Source organism: Ptychodera flava, chromosome 2, assembly GCF_041260155.1.
Source record: "Ptychodera flava strain L36383 chromosome 2, AS_Pfla_20210202, whole genome shotgun sequence".
Classification (NCBI taxonomy): Eukaryota; Metazoa; Hemichordata; class Enteropneusta; family Ptychoderidae; genus Ptychodera; species Ptychodera flava.
In genome coordinates this window covers 25,329,482-25,344,555 of record NC_091929.1, presented here as the reverse complement: position 1 = coordinate 25,344,555, position 15,074 = coordinate 25,329,482, and the positions used below count along the sequence as shown (strand labels likewise).

The 15,074-nt window shown below is 35.4% G+C and overlaps 1 protein-coding gene across 1 annotated transcript; it reads right to left on the bottom strand.

Moving 5' to 3' along the window:
- Positions 1-881: 881 nt before the first annotated feature.
- LOC139149539 (tyrosine kinase receptor Cad96Ca-like) lies at positions 882-3,936 on the bottom strand. Its single transcript, XM_070721348.1, has 6 exons — positions 3,931-3,936; positions 3,456-3,684; positions 3,050-3,157; positions 2,456-2,637; positions 1,313-1,441; positions 882-1,049 (listed from the first exon to the last, which is right to left on the bottom strand). Exons 1-6 carry the CDS (start codon positions 3,934-3,936, stop codon positions 882-884), a joined length of 822 nt encoding a protein of 273 aa, XP_070577449.1.
- Between the last annotated feature and the right edge of the window lie 11,138 nt (positions 3,937-15,074).

The following is a 15,074-nucleotide window of genomic DNA, read 5'->3' as shown; positions in this document are numbered from 1 at the left end:
CACCAGCTCACGCCAGGTTACATACTACATACATACATACATACATACGTACTACATACATACATACATACATACATACATATATACATACTACACATAAATACATACAAACACCACACACACACACACACACACACACACACACACACACACACACACACACATATATATATATATATATATATATATATATATATATATATAACTATACGGATGCGAGGCTCGTGGAAATTACAGGAGTTCGTGGTAAAATAACACAAATTTACTTACAGTAGCAGTAATTTGTGTTTATATATATATAATATATATATATATATATATATATATAATATATATATATATATATATATATATATATATATATATATGCTGTGTGTGATATAATGATGCTTGTTTAGAATTCTGTATGAAAAAGGAAATCTTTGAAATAGCCCTTCTATTTTTCTAACAGAACTTACAATTTTTCGCTACAGTATATAGGTTTAAGTAGTCTTCCACCGCCACGAAGTTTTTGAATAACTTCAGATGGTGGTAATGCCACGTATGGTGTAGCCCTGTGAAATGAAGAATAATGACATGATCACTATGGCAATATCAAATATATGATCGTGATAGAAATAATCGTGGTTCTTCTTTAATTATTTTGATACATTTCTCTGCGTTTTGGATCTAAAACGCTCGGCTGATATCTGACTTGTGGTGAAGTGAAATCTGCCAAGATGACCCTGAATTGTGTGCGATGAACATACTCACAATGCAATACTCAATTTAAATAATCCTACGAGAACTCAGTATGTTTGCAGAGATAAGTCAGGTTGTTGTTGGTATATTTTTCACGGTATTATCCATGAATTCGGACTAGTGCGTATATCTGTAACCTTTTACAATTTACATCTTCCAACGCGATAATGTTCAGTCTCAGCCTGCCTTGGCTTACCTAATGTAACTATTTCCCAAAGTAAAACACCGTAAGACCAGACGTCACTCTGCGTTGTGTAGGTGGAATATAGAAGTGATTCTAAAGCCATCCATCTAATCGGCAATCGTCCCTGAAAAAAATCCAAACATTCGAAATGACGTCAATCGAGGCTTGTTGACATAATATATGCTACATTAAAAAAATTAAGAAAAAACGTATTGAATTCGGCAAGCAAGAAATGTAGTGCGAAAATAAAAATATCCGTCACAAAATTTAATCTTTGTCTGCGTTTGTAATTCATAGACTTATCGGTTGATATCCTTTTAACTTATCTTTTTGAATAAATATTGGTGTTATCAATAACGTTAAATAGAAATATATTCATGACGTTACCCGTAATTGCGACTTCCGCTGATACGCATTAGTGTCGCTTACGTCTCTCGCAAAACCAAAGTCTGATATCTTGCAACATCTGTTTTCGTCAAGAAGTATGTTCCTTGTTGCAAGGTCTCTATGGATAATCTAAGTATGGAAAGACAACAAAAAAGCATAACTGACTGTGGTGTAGATCTCTTTAGTACTCCGATTATTCACACACGAGAGATTAGCTAACAGTCTGTGATGCTCGCCCATACTAATGGATTCGTTTCGCATGTATACAGGAAATGATTTAGTCCAATTAGTTTATGCAGATCTTGCAATATTAAAGCCCCACTAGCTGTATCTTTTAGCATTATTTTTATGCTTTTACTTTCAAGTTGAAAAAGGCTGTGAGAATGTACTAGATTAGGTGTGTGTGTACATTTTTTAACTAGCCACTGGGACTGTATGTGCAATTTTGAACAAGATAAAGATTACACTGCGATTAAATGTTTGTCAAAACACTAAATCGCAGCCCCATGTGGAAAAGCAAAACCCTATAGATACTGTGCATATATGTACTTAACTCTTCAAATAAACTGCACAGAGGAGTCTAACACAATGCATAGGAGTGAATGTTTTCAACTGTGAAATTGTATGCTCTTTTCTTCTAATATGTAACCAGTTTTTGAAAATGGCGGGGAATCAAAATGACAGTTCAAAATTTGAATTTACTTTTGTCAAATGTTTCATGGTTTCCTAATGCATCAAAAGCCAATATCCTTTCAGAGGGTAGAATTTAGAGAAAACAAGGAGAGAAGGGGAAGATATTTTGAGGTCAACAAATCTCAAAAATTCAGCTGGTGGGGCTTCAAATTGTAACTGAAACTGTGACGTCTCATCCATTGAGATAAAATTACCATGAACCTACTTGCTTTGGAAACTTACTTTACAAATACATTTCTGTAATACACGCAGGGTTTTTTTGTGGTCATGATACTAATGTCAATCAAAATATTTTGCTCTAACCAAATATTATGTTACGAAAATAAAGATTATCAGCAATCGGCTGTCAAAAACCATATTAACAGATAAATTTTTTGACGTCAGCATTTATCTACAGTCATCTAAAATATTTTTTCATGAAAATAAAGATTCTATAATTTAGAAGATTACCTTTTTTGAAGCAATAAAACTCATCCCTTTTGCAATCTGCCAGGCGAACTGTAACAGATCATATGACCTAAGATTCCGACTATTTGGGAGAATATTTTGATAGTCACTGGATGATCTGTTCTTCAAAAGATAGTTTTTTAAATTACCATTGACTGCCAACTCGATGATGATGCACAGTGGATCTGGTATTTAGAAATTAAGTAAAATAATAAGAAAACTAAAACAAAAGTGCAAGAGATATTATTGTTCGCTGCCTTTGAATATGAAAACTAATTTCCTTGCAGTACTACATTTTTTAACTTTAAGATGCCAATAAACAAAACAATAACAGCAAATTACAATTGGCACAACATGGTGCGACTATCCTGAGCTCATCCGTCATGATGGAGAATGTGTATAGATGGACGACCTTATTTGCTGATTTTTACGGCGGGGAAGTATGGCAGGAAAGTATTCGCAGTGTCACATAAAGTATTTGTATTAAACCACAATACATGTACATTAAATATCTTGCTAGTTACTGTTTGTGAGCGCTTTAACTAAAACCAGCAACATTATAATAGGTCGATTGTCGGAGTATCTACATTCATGTACCTGTACAGAATCCAATGAGTGATATGACATTTGGATGACTCGCGTTTAATGATTTCATTATTTCTATTTCCCTGAGTGAATCTTCACGGTCATCCATTGTCGCATTTTCTAAATTGATAAAGCAAAAAGAAAAATTAACAGAAACATCTACCATAAAAAGACATACATTAAAAACTCAACAAAATTTTAACGGCAACAAACGCATTATATCTATACAATCTTTCACATTTATTTGAAAACAACGATATACACATTTTAACTGAGAGGACGCATTTAAAATTTTTATAAGCTTATTATCGAAAGGCTAATTTTTCCATTCAGTTCTCGAAGACGCTGGAAACGGAAGCACATTAAGATTACTTCGATTCTTATCTTTTTGTGTTCACATAATGTTAGGCAAACTTACCTTTCAAACACTTAACTGCAACTTCCTGATCAACGCATTTATATCTTTTATCCGATACAACTGCCTTCTGTACTACACCAAATTCTCCCCGTCCAAGAAATCCATTTTCACAGAATAATAAGTGATCATAGTCATATTCAACAGGTTCATATAAGCCATCGCAGCTCTCCAGCAATGGTATGTTTGGTTCAAGTATTTTGACTTCGCATCGACTATCATCTGATCTTTCCTAAATTTGAAAAAAAAAGAAAATTGGTATTATATCATTATGTGCTATCATGGAATGACAGACTTAAATAGTTGTCATGGAAGTTCATCGATACATGTGTTTGTTTTATAGATATGGAATATCCAAGGTTAGGGTACATACGGTATGCTTTCAACACAGCGATCAGCAGTGGCAGGAAACTAAGGGACAAGTATTGGTGAAAGGTAAGTGCTAAAGGATGACAACAATCAAATAGAGTTAACATACAAGCATTACTCACATGGACGTTTCCAACAATTAAACTATCTTCTCTTTGTTTCCAGTTTTCAACAGCTACGACAGCCTCGTCTGTACTGTGCACAGCGTCGTATGTTCTAGGCTAAATTGTGAACAAGAAAAAAAAAAAACCAAGATACGACAGCGGCCGGTAGAATGTCTAATGACAGATAACCATGTGATTTGTAGTGTTCCTACAACTCCATGTTTTCTTCAGATCGGCAAAACTCGATCACACAGTTACCTTGGAGGACACACACTCATCATGATGGACTATCTCATGACAAACACGTGCGAGCCTGTCATGTACAAGAAACTTAGCAGCATGCGGATGTTTTTGAACAAATGCGGCATTGATAAATTCTTGGGTACGGGGGCTAGATAGTCTTTTTAGCTCTTTATACTACGCTGCATACCCCACATTTGTTAAAAAATCCCCTGTAAGGTGCATACTTCTAATTCATTCATCTCTGTGTTTGACATCACCACGCGTTTGGAAGGTATTACTTCACTTGCACCGTTCAACATGATAAACACTCTTCCGCTTAACGATAATGTTGCATTTGAGATTGCGAAATACACAAAATTTGGTAGAACTCACTTCAAAAAATAATTAAATGAGTATATTTGTGTATTTGCGCCCCTTAACATAAGTGTAAAAATAAACTACACTAACCTCAAAGGGTTGATCATGGAGTGTCGATATTTCAATAGTTGAGAAGAATCGTGACCGTACGGTAATTACCGCTATCACCACAAGAAGAAGGAAGATAACGATACAAAGGATGATCAACGAAACAAAATATGTATCGTCTGTTGGACTTTCGTCGGAGGATGGCTCCATCGATGTGTGAGAATAATTCAAGCCGATACCTGTAACATACAAATATATAAAACGACGAGCATGAAACACAAATTATCGTAGCCAAAATCCTACTCTGAGATTTTGCGAGATTTATTCCTTTATTCTGTAATAGCTATTTCCATCTGAGCACTGATTGCACGTGTATATCGTAAAGGTGCGTTATAATAACCATTTTGTATCCATGCTTTGATTTCACTCAGGTTTACCTCATGGTTTACCGTACCTGTTGTGATGGTAGTGGCTGTTCTACGTGAAGGAATAGCTTGAATCAGAGTATTTTAAACACAACATTACCCAGTGTAGAAGACTGACTCATCATTGTTGTGTTGTATTTACTCTTCGTACTCTGCGTTTCTTCTGCGTTCATAACAATTGAATCTTGTTAAAATATGAGAGCAATAACGAGAAGAAACTCTGTGTAAGTATGTCAATTACAGTTACTGACAAGTTAAAGCCGGGTTTTAAACTCTCGTGGATTATTTTTAAGGGAGTGTAGCCGTAATGTTGATGTTTTTCCCGATTTCTGTTTTTAATGTCAAACATACTTCCTTATTCTACGCCCCAAAGCATGTTCAGATACAGTATTCAGCTTAATGGGCAACTCAGCCTGTACATGTGCAGACTTAATTGTACGTCTTAAAAAGGAAAGAATTCTAGTCTGGACTAACATACAAATATAAACACTATCAGTGCACTTTACAGGTATACACGCCGTGTTGACTAAGTGAATAGACGATGTTTCAATTTTCTTTTTGGAAGTACATCGACGACTTGCACTTGCCATACATACAAAAATAGTGGAATTCATGAAAAGTTATAGCTTCTGTCCCTCATATGAATTGTAAACATCTCGAATTTTAATTAATTAGGCATAAAATTAAAAGTGATTATTGCAGAAATTTAAATTCACATAGAAGCAAACCCTTGTATCATATTCACAAGATTATTTATCATGCGAACGTGTTAAACATACATTTGTCATTCTTCATTTCAGCGCCCTCACCCGTTTGTTGTGATGTCGACGTCATTCCGTCCGTGGACACTGTTGTGGAAGCCTGCGTATTCGAACGCTGCTGTGTTGATTGCACTGGTACTTTTGACCATTGATTTGTAGTCACGTGGCCATTTTCTACAATGAAACAGAATATGAAGTGCCAGCACAGATGATGTGTGTATGTATGTATGCATTCACGCCTGTATGTTTGTCTTTCTGCGTGTGCATGTGCTTTCGCCTGTATGTATGTATGTATGTATGTATGTATGTATGTATGTATGTATGTATGTATGTATGTATGTATGTATGTATGTATGTATGTATGTATGTATGTGTGTATGTATGTATGTATGTATGTATGTATGTATTATGTGTGTATGTATGTAAAGCTTTAGCCTCTCCTGTCACTGAATTAACAACTGTCTTTTAACATACCTGTTGAAACTTGAAATGTTGAAATCTCTTGTATTTTAGTGATGCGGACCTGCCGGCTTTCAAAGTGATTGCCACATTTTGTGGTTACTCGACAAGAGTACTGGCCACTGTCTTCTGCTTCCATGTCGTATATCGTTAGAAATGACATAGAGTGCGTAGTGTTCACAGCTTGATGACCTTTTGTCTGAAAATCGAATTTAAAAATGTTATGACGTTGACACGGTTAAAATAACATTTATAGTTTTAAAAATTTATTGTGGCTCTTTATTGAATATTAAGGAAGTTATGTCGAAGTTATGGAATGGGCTTCAATGGTATTGCCTACAATTTCATGTAGAAATAATAGTTTCAAAAATATTTTTAATTGTTTGTAAAATGTAAAATTTCTCATTGAAATGTCTTAATATTGTAAATGCTCCCAATTTTAAATGGAAAGAAAGAGCGTTGTTAAAGATGTTTAAATACCAGTAAAGTGTCTTCATTGAAAAGCCACTTTAGTGATATGAATGGACCCGAAGCACAGCAGGATAAGATAGCACCAGCAGTGCCGCCATGGGCCTTTGGTATATGATTCACACTCACATAAACAGTTAACGTCAACTCTGTAAAACAAAAGTCAATAATGGTACTGTTAAAATCTCGTGCTGCAAATGCAAAATACACAATATCATTTAAAAGAATATTACAAATTTCTCTTTTCAACGAGTCGTTTTACTCATCAATACAATATGATATGAAAGATATGTCGCTGCGAAAGAGACATAATCAGAAAATATAATTTGACCTCCTTTTTTTAACATATTATGACGTCAGGGTACCTAACTCACGATCACATGATGGTGAGCGCTACACATGAGATTATTCTTTTTGTCGTCAGTAAATTGCATTACATTTTCAGTGCTCATGGCGTATTCCTTACCCTGTAATTGGGTTTTCGCCTTTGTATGACAGTAACAGACTAAGTATAAGCTAACCTTAAAATTTCTTACCTTCCACACGTAAGTTCACGTCTATAATTTTATCATTGTCAACACTGCCCTCCTGTACGGTGGCAGAAAGGCGGTATTCGCCATTCATATCACAGTCAACATCTTTAAATGTAGTCAGGTAATATGATCCACCGTGTGATGGTAAGATATCATTGCTGTGAGAATGGCAATATCCGTGGATTGGTCCGTAATTATATATACCAAATCCATTTTTCTTACTGAATCCAATATCCACGTACTGTGCACGGTCAAGTTCAAGGACAACGATTAAGCTTTTACTTTCCCTTGCCGTGACATAGACTGGCGATAAACTGTCTTTTAATTAAACAAAAATATATTGTCAGTATCTTGATAAGTTATTGTCCATCGATATCTTAAAGTGATTTTTACACTTACTTAAAGCTTAGCACCGCTTCAAGTTATCACTATATAAATGACGAAGCACCACAATAAAAGAAATACACATCTTTAAGCGTTCAATTATGCATGTTTTGTTTCAGGGATGAGGTCTGGTCTACTGTTCTACGATATTTGTTGAGATGTATTAAACCTATGTTCATTTCCGTTTATCTGACCGGCTTCATCGTTAAGCTCTACATATTTAGTTTTGAAACATTTTTAGCGATTATCCAACATTACCACGACATATTTTTTTTGTGACATATCCTCTTTGGTTTGGAAGCAATGCATCTACATGAATTGGTGAAATAAATTGTCACATTGTTCACGGTAGTGTAAGCTGCGGGTAAGTTATTCTGTCAGATTCATAAGGCATATTTTTTATCATATGATCTTTAAAACCATGTCCCCTGAACGTGGACGACGACTTGTGATTAAACAAGGTATAATACACCCAGCATTTCCGAAGACACTACTTAAAGCTGTGTTAAAGCATATAGTCGATTGAATCTACTGAACCTCAGAGTTGGACAAATGACACACTCGTGTTCTTTACCGTGTCGAATGTCATTATGGTGTATCAATTTCAGCTAATGTACGTATGTCATGTACCTTCTAGACGACAGTCATTTGACCCGCTACTCTTGTATCCATGAGAATGCAAGACAATTATATGATCGACCAAATAATTCAGAAACGTAGGTCGGTACTAGTATACAGCAGTGTGTACTTAAACGCATAGCCACTGAGCTATTGGCTAAGCCTACTTGATGGTGTCAGAAATTCTTCTTTTTGGAGACAAAACTGACCGACTCAAGGGTTGTAAACGAAGGCTTACTTATTGGCACCGCTCATTCTAGATTGAGACACCAGATACCACTTTCATGCGTTAAGGCCTGTATTCAATAATCAGTTTAATGAAGCACGTTTCTTGGGGGAATTGAAATCAGTTGCAGTGACTTTTCATAAACCTCAGGAGACACTGGGCTAAGGAAAAAACACAAGAAAATGCATTTTTTGGTCTATAGACAGTAGTCTGTAAGTTACAATGGTATCAGTTTTTTCCTTTGGTCATTGTGCTGATAAGCTTAGAAACCAATAAGTTGTCTGAAGAAGACACTTGAATATGGACTAGTGTTATGCATCGTAATGTGATCTCAAGTTTTCACACAGGGTGCCAATCGTAAATTTTCATTTACAACCATTGGTAGAGCTTGCTTTGCTGTTGTACAAACATCATTTCTGACTGCATCAAGTGTGTTAAATCAGCAAGTAAGTGACCACGATCGAGTGTAAAAACGAGTCCTGGGGACGTTAAGACAGAAGATATGCTTCATTGTAAATCCTTAGTGACCTGACACCTATTTAGAGAATAAACACAAAAATATCGATCGAGATTTTCCCTAAATAGCTTGATTACTTTTGTGCTGAAGCGACATTTTGTCGTAGGTGGACTAAATGTAATGATAGCGTCTTTTTAATCAATTTTTGTTTTGGTGTTTCCCTACCTCGTACAGTCACTGCGGTTTCTCCTACTACGGTGGAATGTGACCACCAGGTATAGACGGTGTTGTTGTCGGTTGCCGTCAGTTCGTTGACCTTTAATACAATGTAACCATTTTGCACCTTTAATGAAGTCTTAGAATGTTGTTGTTCAGGGGCTTTGAGTTCCTCTGGAGTGCAGGCCATTAAAGCCGGAATACCTAGAGCCCAATAAGGTAGAAATGCACATGAAAACATATAATTTGTGATATTGATGAAAAGTGGTTGACAATAGGAAAGGATAAGGCAAACGAAAGAAATAAATCAAGTTGAGATTAGGGGCATGGTGCTGTTTAAGGCTTCACACATTGCCTGAGACTATAAAAACCGCCGGCTGAGCTTATACCGAATATTATCATGCTCCGAAATTCCTGCATTATTGTCCGGCAAAAAAATTTTCGATCGGAAAAAAACATTTAACCATGGGAGCTAATTTGGGATAATTTGATTTTCACATTTTTCAATTTCTCAAAAGTATAAGGTGCCATACAAGTGAATGTTGCAATAATGTAAAGTACTCATGAAAATAAGTGTGTAATATAAAAAGAAAAGCAGATGAGATTACATTTGTAGATTAAATCGACATTACTTCACCATCCAATTATCCCAAATTAGTTCCAATCGCAATATGAAACGCGAAAAAAATGTAATACTAGCAGGCTGTGGAGAGAGAGAGAGAGAGAGAGAGAGAGAGAGAGAGAGAGAGAGAGAGAGAAGAGAGAGAGAGAGAGAGAGAGAGAGGTTTCCTGATTTTGAATACACGTTTAAATATAGGGATGGCATCAATGGCATGCCTGCCTATTTACTCTTGAGCCACATAACTGTGTCGTGTAAGCGGACATCAGCAAATAAACATTCTCGAACAAAGAGAACCACAGTTTCATTCCAACGCATAAAACTCCTTGATTAGTGAATCAGGGGCCTCTTTTATCACATTTATTATATATATTTATATAATAATATTGATAATATTATATATATTCATATTTAGTTAAAATAAATTATCGTTATATTGTTACCTTTTTCCTTTGTTCGATTTATGCATAAATTAGAATAAGCCAATGCTTTAATTGTACTGTTCAGCACAATAGATGTACCGCTTGGTGCCAAGATATCATTATTCGGGAAAACCACGATTATAGTGTCATCAATGATGTGTGACCCTGTGATACAATCGAGGAACATTTCGGTTTATAGCCTGAAAATCTATCACTGTGTAAAATTATTTTATCAAATTCAATGTCCGTTTCTTGTGCACTTTTCATTTAACTATTGAACTATGTACCTTGTCAGCTCTGTGACATTTTCTGAAATGTGCAAGTAAAAATATCAGCTTATCTCATCTGTAGATTTTTATTTCCAAGTGTTTTTTAAAACAACGCCGATGATCTGTTTTCGGTTTTGTTACGACATAGCCTATTACAGAACTTGATTTGTATTTTTTCTGATTGACAAAGTTTCTCAGTTGTATTTTAAAAAAGATTCCCCAAATGGTAAAATGTTATAACTCTGGAAATAAGCGCGTCCAAACATACTTGAGCTGGTGTTAAATTTAAATAGAAAAAACAGGATCAGATTTCAGACAAAAGAGTTCAGAAAGTTGAATAAACAAGCAGTGAGAGAAACTTGTGTCACTTGGTAACAGATATATTGGCAGCGGTAGACGGGTACATATGCAGGGACACCAAATCTTAGTGATACGAACGACCCATACCTTTGTTTTCAGGACATCTTGATAGACCTGATAATAGCACCGTTGTTGTAAAAGCGATCACCATAACAACCGATCTCATCTCCATTTCACATGGACCTTAAATTACACCTGAAGTCGCTTAACACATCTCAGTTTCGATCCTGCGTCATTTCTGTACATGGGTGATCCTTTAACATGATATATATGGAATAAATCAACATGCAGCTTTTCTGCACACAGATCTAGTCTTTGCCAGATTTGACTATTAGGCAAGAGACACAACTGGCCACACCTATTAATAGTCATAAGTCCATTTAACCAGGCTCTGCTATCTGACCTCTGACCGAAAAGTCAGAGGTTGGTTTTTAGTTTAGATTTGCAGCTGCCTATACCTTAAGCTGATAACATTTTTCTAAATAAACTTGACATCATTTTTAACTATTAACAATTGACTTCTCTTTACCTAGTAAATAAAATTGCCCCGTGAGCCCGTTTTACAACCCATGAGGTAAACAGCATGCCAGCAAAAGTTATGGCGATCAAGTTTCGTGCTATTGAAACTGAGAGCAAAGATGCAGTTAGAAGTCCGTACTTTGCTTTTTAATTCGCCCTTTAACTAGCATTTTATTTGTTTTATTTATTTGTTTTATTAATAATGACTTCCACAGCCGAGGCCATTTATGGAAGACTGTTAGTAAAAATACAGATACAGAGTTAAAGCAAGAAGACAAGACGAACAAACTTTAACAAATACTAAGAAAATAATGTTTTAAAACATTTTTAAAACCATTTAAATTTACAGAAAAAGGATCAATGTCATTGTATTCGTTTAAAAGCAAATTAAATTGTCTCGGAATTCTACTAAAAGAGAGTCACGAACACAATTAACTCTACCAAATGGCACATGAAACAAAGTAGTACGCCGAGTTGAAAACCTTGGTACATGAAGACTAAAAAATGAAGCTAAAGCATTAACATTAAACTTTGCATTTATGCATTTGTATAAAAATATATAATCAAATATAGTCCTCCTTGATTTTAATGACTGTAAATTGTAAATATTGCACAACGAGTCAATGTCATCACTGTAAAAACCAGTAATTCTTTTATGAAGAAATGTTAAAAATTTATGCTGTACTCTTTCAATTCTATCAGACTGGTGTTTACTAATACTGTTCCAAATAACAGAAGCATATTCAAGCTTAGACCTTACCAAGGTAAAGTACAATAATTTTAAAACGTGCTCACTGTTAATACAATGGCTATTCCTCATAATAAAACCGAGAGCTTTTCTAGCACCTTGAATCATGTTATTTACATGGTCACAAAAATATAATCTTTGGTCAATAATAACACCGAGATCTCTCATGCTACTGACTCTACTCAATGCATGAGTGTCGAGTTTGTAAGGGAAATATGAACATTTCTTTTCAATGAAACAGTAAGAACTTTACATTTAGTAGGATTAAGATTCAATAACCAAGTGTCGGACCAGCTGACAATTCTATCGATATAAGATTGCAGCATTAAAGAGTCATTATCCGAATCAATGATACGATAAATCTTCATGTCATCGGCAAAAAGTAACGAATCTGAAACAAGATTATCAAAGATGTCATTAATGAAAAGAATAAATAAAAGTGGACCAAGGTGAGAACCCTGAGGAACGCCCGAAAGGACGGGAGTCCACTCAGAAAAGCATTTTTTATAATCACTCTGTGTAGCCTGTTATCAAGATATGAATTAAACCATTTCAGATAAGTGCCGTGGACACCAAAAGAAGTCAACTTATGAAGTAAAAGTTTATGATTTATACTATCGAATGCTTTAGCAAAATCGGTATAAATGATATCACATTGTGATTTGCTGTTAACTGCTAAGAGGAGATCTTTCATAAGAATAGATAAATTAGTGATACAAGATCTACTGAAACAAAGCCATGCTGATTAGTAGATATGGAATTGGAAACATGATGTGAGAGTTGTCTGTGAACTATCTTTTCAAAGATTTTAGACAGACTTGGTAAAATGGAAATCGGCCGGTAATTTTCAACTTTTGAACGACTTCCTAATTTGAAAATAGGGATAATGTTTGCACGTTTCCAGATATCAGGAAAAATCCCCTCTTTAATAGACCTATTGAATAAGATGGTAATTGGTATAGCAAGTTCATTTGCACATATTATTCTCTTGCCATCCTGCAATGGGACTAGAAAATGATTCAAGAAACCGCTCGACAAGCATTTGTTGCTAGGCATTTCCTAGACATTCGTCTAAGGCGACCGAGACAGCATGGTGGTGCCAAATGTGCCCAGACAAACGGAGCTCAACTGGAAGTGAACTCGTTTGTTTTAAAGTAATCAGTTTACCAAGGCCTCTCAAACGAAACTGTGCAGTAGTGTAATTTCTTCTTTGTAGTTTAGTTTATTTACTGGCATTAGAAAGCCTAACATATACGCCTGACTGGTATATAGGCTTAGGGGTCATACAAATGTTTAGAACAGCCACTCTTACCATCCAGGTACTAGTTTCGCGAAAGGTGAAAAAACATTGGATTGACCTAACATTTGTTAAACAACGCTGGGAACAGTAGAATTATTGGCCAGTTTCTCAGTTGGGAAAAGTTGGAATGAAGCTGTCAGATATGAACAAAAACAACTTATTTGTGCGTTTATTTACATAATCGATCCTAGAAGATATTGCGGAATAGAGTATCGCGGCACAGAAATCTGAATGATGAGCAGCAAACACGGGAAGGAGCAAAAACTGAAGTTTGGTAGTTTGTTACTTAAGGAAGTGAGAATCCACTCTTTGCTAGCAGTCGCTGATACAATGTAACAAAACTAACAAACAAACAAACAAGTATATCAATTAACCAACGAATAAATTAATAAACAAATAATATGTAAATAATGAATACAAAAATGATCAAATAAAACAAGTAAATAAATAAAATACAGAAAAAAAGGAATCGAGCGAATGAATGAATGAATAATAAATGAATGAATGAATGAATGAATGAATGAATGAATGAATGAATGAATGAAAATGTCTTCAGTGAATCGTATTGATGTTTCGAGGTACTCATTAAGTGTCTTCGAGGGAATCGGGGAATGCTTTTAACGTGGTGAAATACAGTCAAAGTGTGGATGGACACAAGATACATATTATCTGTGAAGAGGACACTTCCAAGCAGAGTTCTTAGATAGCATGGTAAAGGGACGTCTCCCTTTAGTACTGGTTGAACTTTGCTATGAGTAACAGCCTGACATACTGATTGAAACATTGTTGTATAATTACTCTTGTTGACAACTACTCTGCATTGCCAAGCCAAGGGATTCCACTGCACAGTACGATGTATCACTTACAGAACCTTATATGAGCATTGTACAGTCCATTTTCATTTCAACAGCAAACTATGATATTAAAGTGTTAAATTTAAATTGAACATCGTCTGCTTCGACTGGACCGCTTTGTTGTTTGTCTGAAATGCACAGATGACTTCTTTTTGTAGATAAACGCGTTTTCGTGAATTTGCTCTACATTTAGACTTCATTAAATGGTGTGAATCTTTATTATTGCAAGTGCGTCTTTATGGTCAAAGCTCACACGCGAATGCTGAAGGAGGCAGCGAAAGCATCAACATGTCATCCACACCAAGTTTAGCCATCAAACTACTATCACTTTGGACATGCGACTCTCGAAACAATAAAACGTTGAACTTGACCAAACAACATTGCTTATACCCTCTGAAGGTCTTATCATAACCAAACTTGTGCAATATGAAGTCGAAAGGCAGAAAAAATTACCTGCGATTTTTTAACTGTCCGTCAGCTGGATAAAGACGTGATGGCGTACTTTGTAAAGTATAAATACCGAATTTTGATCTCTTCGAAATGGTAAGTGTAATATCTATTTTGAATTAGTTACATTATGTTTGATAACGGTTTCATTATTTTCATGAGTTGTTGATGTTCGTAAAATGCATACTCACTTTACATTTAAAGACTTACGCGATGAATAATCCTATGCATTCTGTGGCGCAGCGGTACCAAGTACATGTATGTGTATGGAGACCAACAACAAATCTTTTCGTGTCATGTGATCGGACCACACAAGAGCTATCGTACAGTGTGTGCATTAGTGTGTTGACGATACCAAGCACACTCACAAGTAGACACATAGACAGATAGATAGATTGTTAGACAGATAGACATAA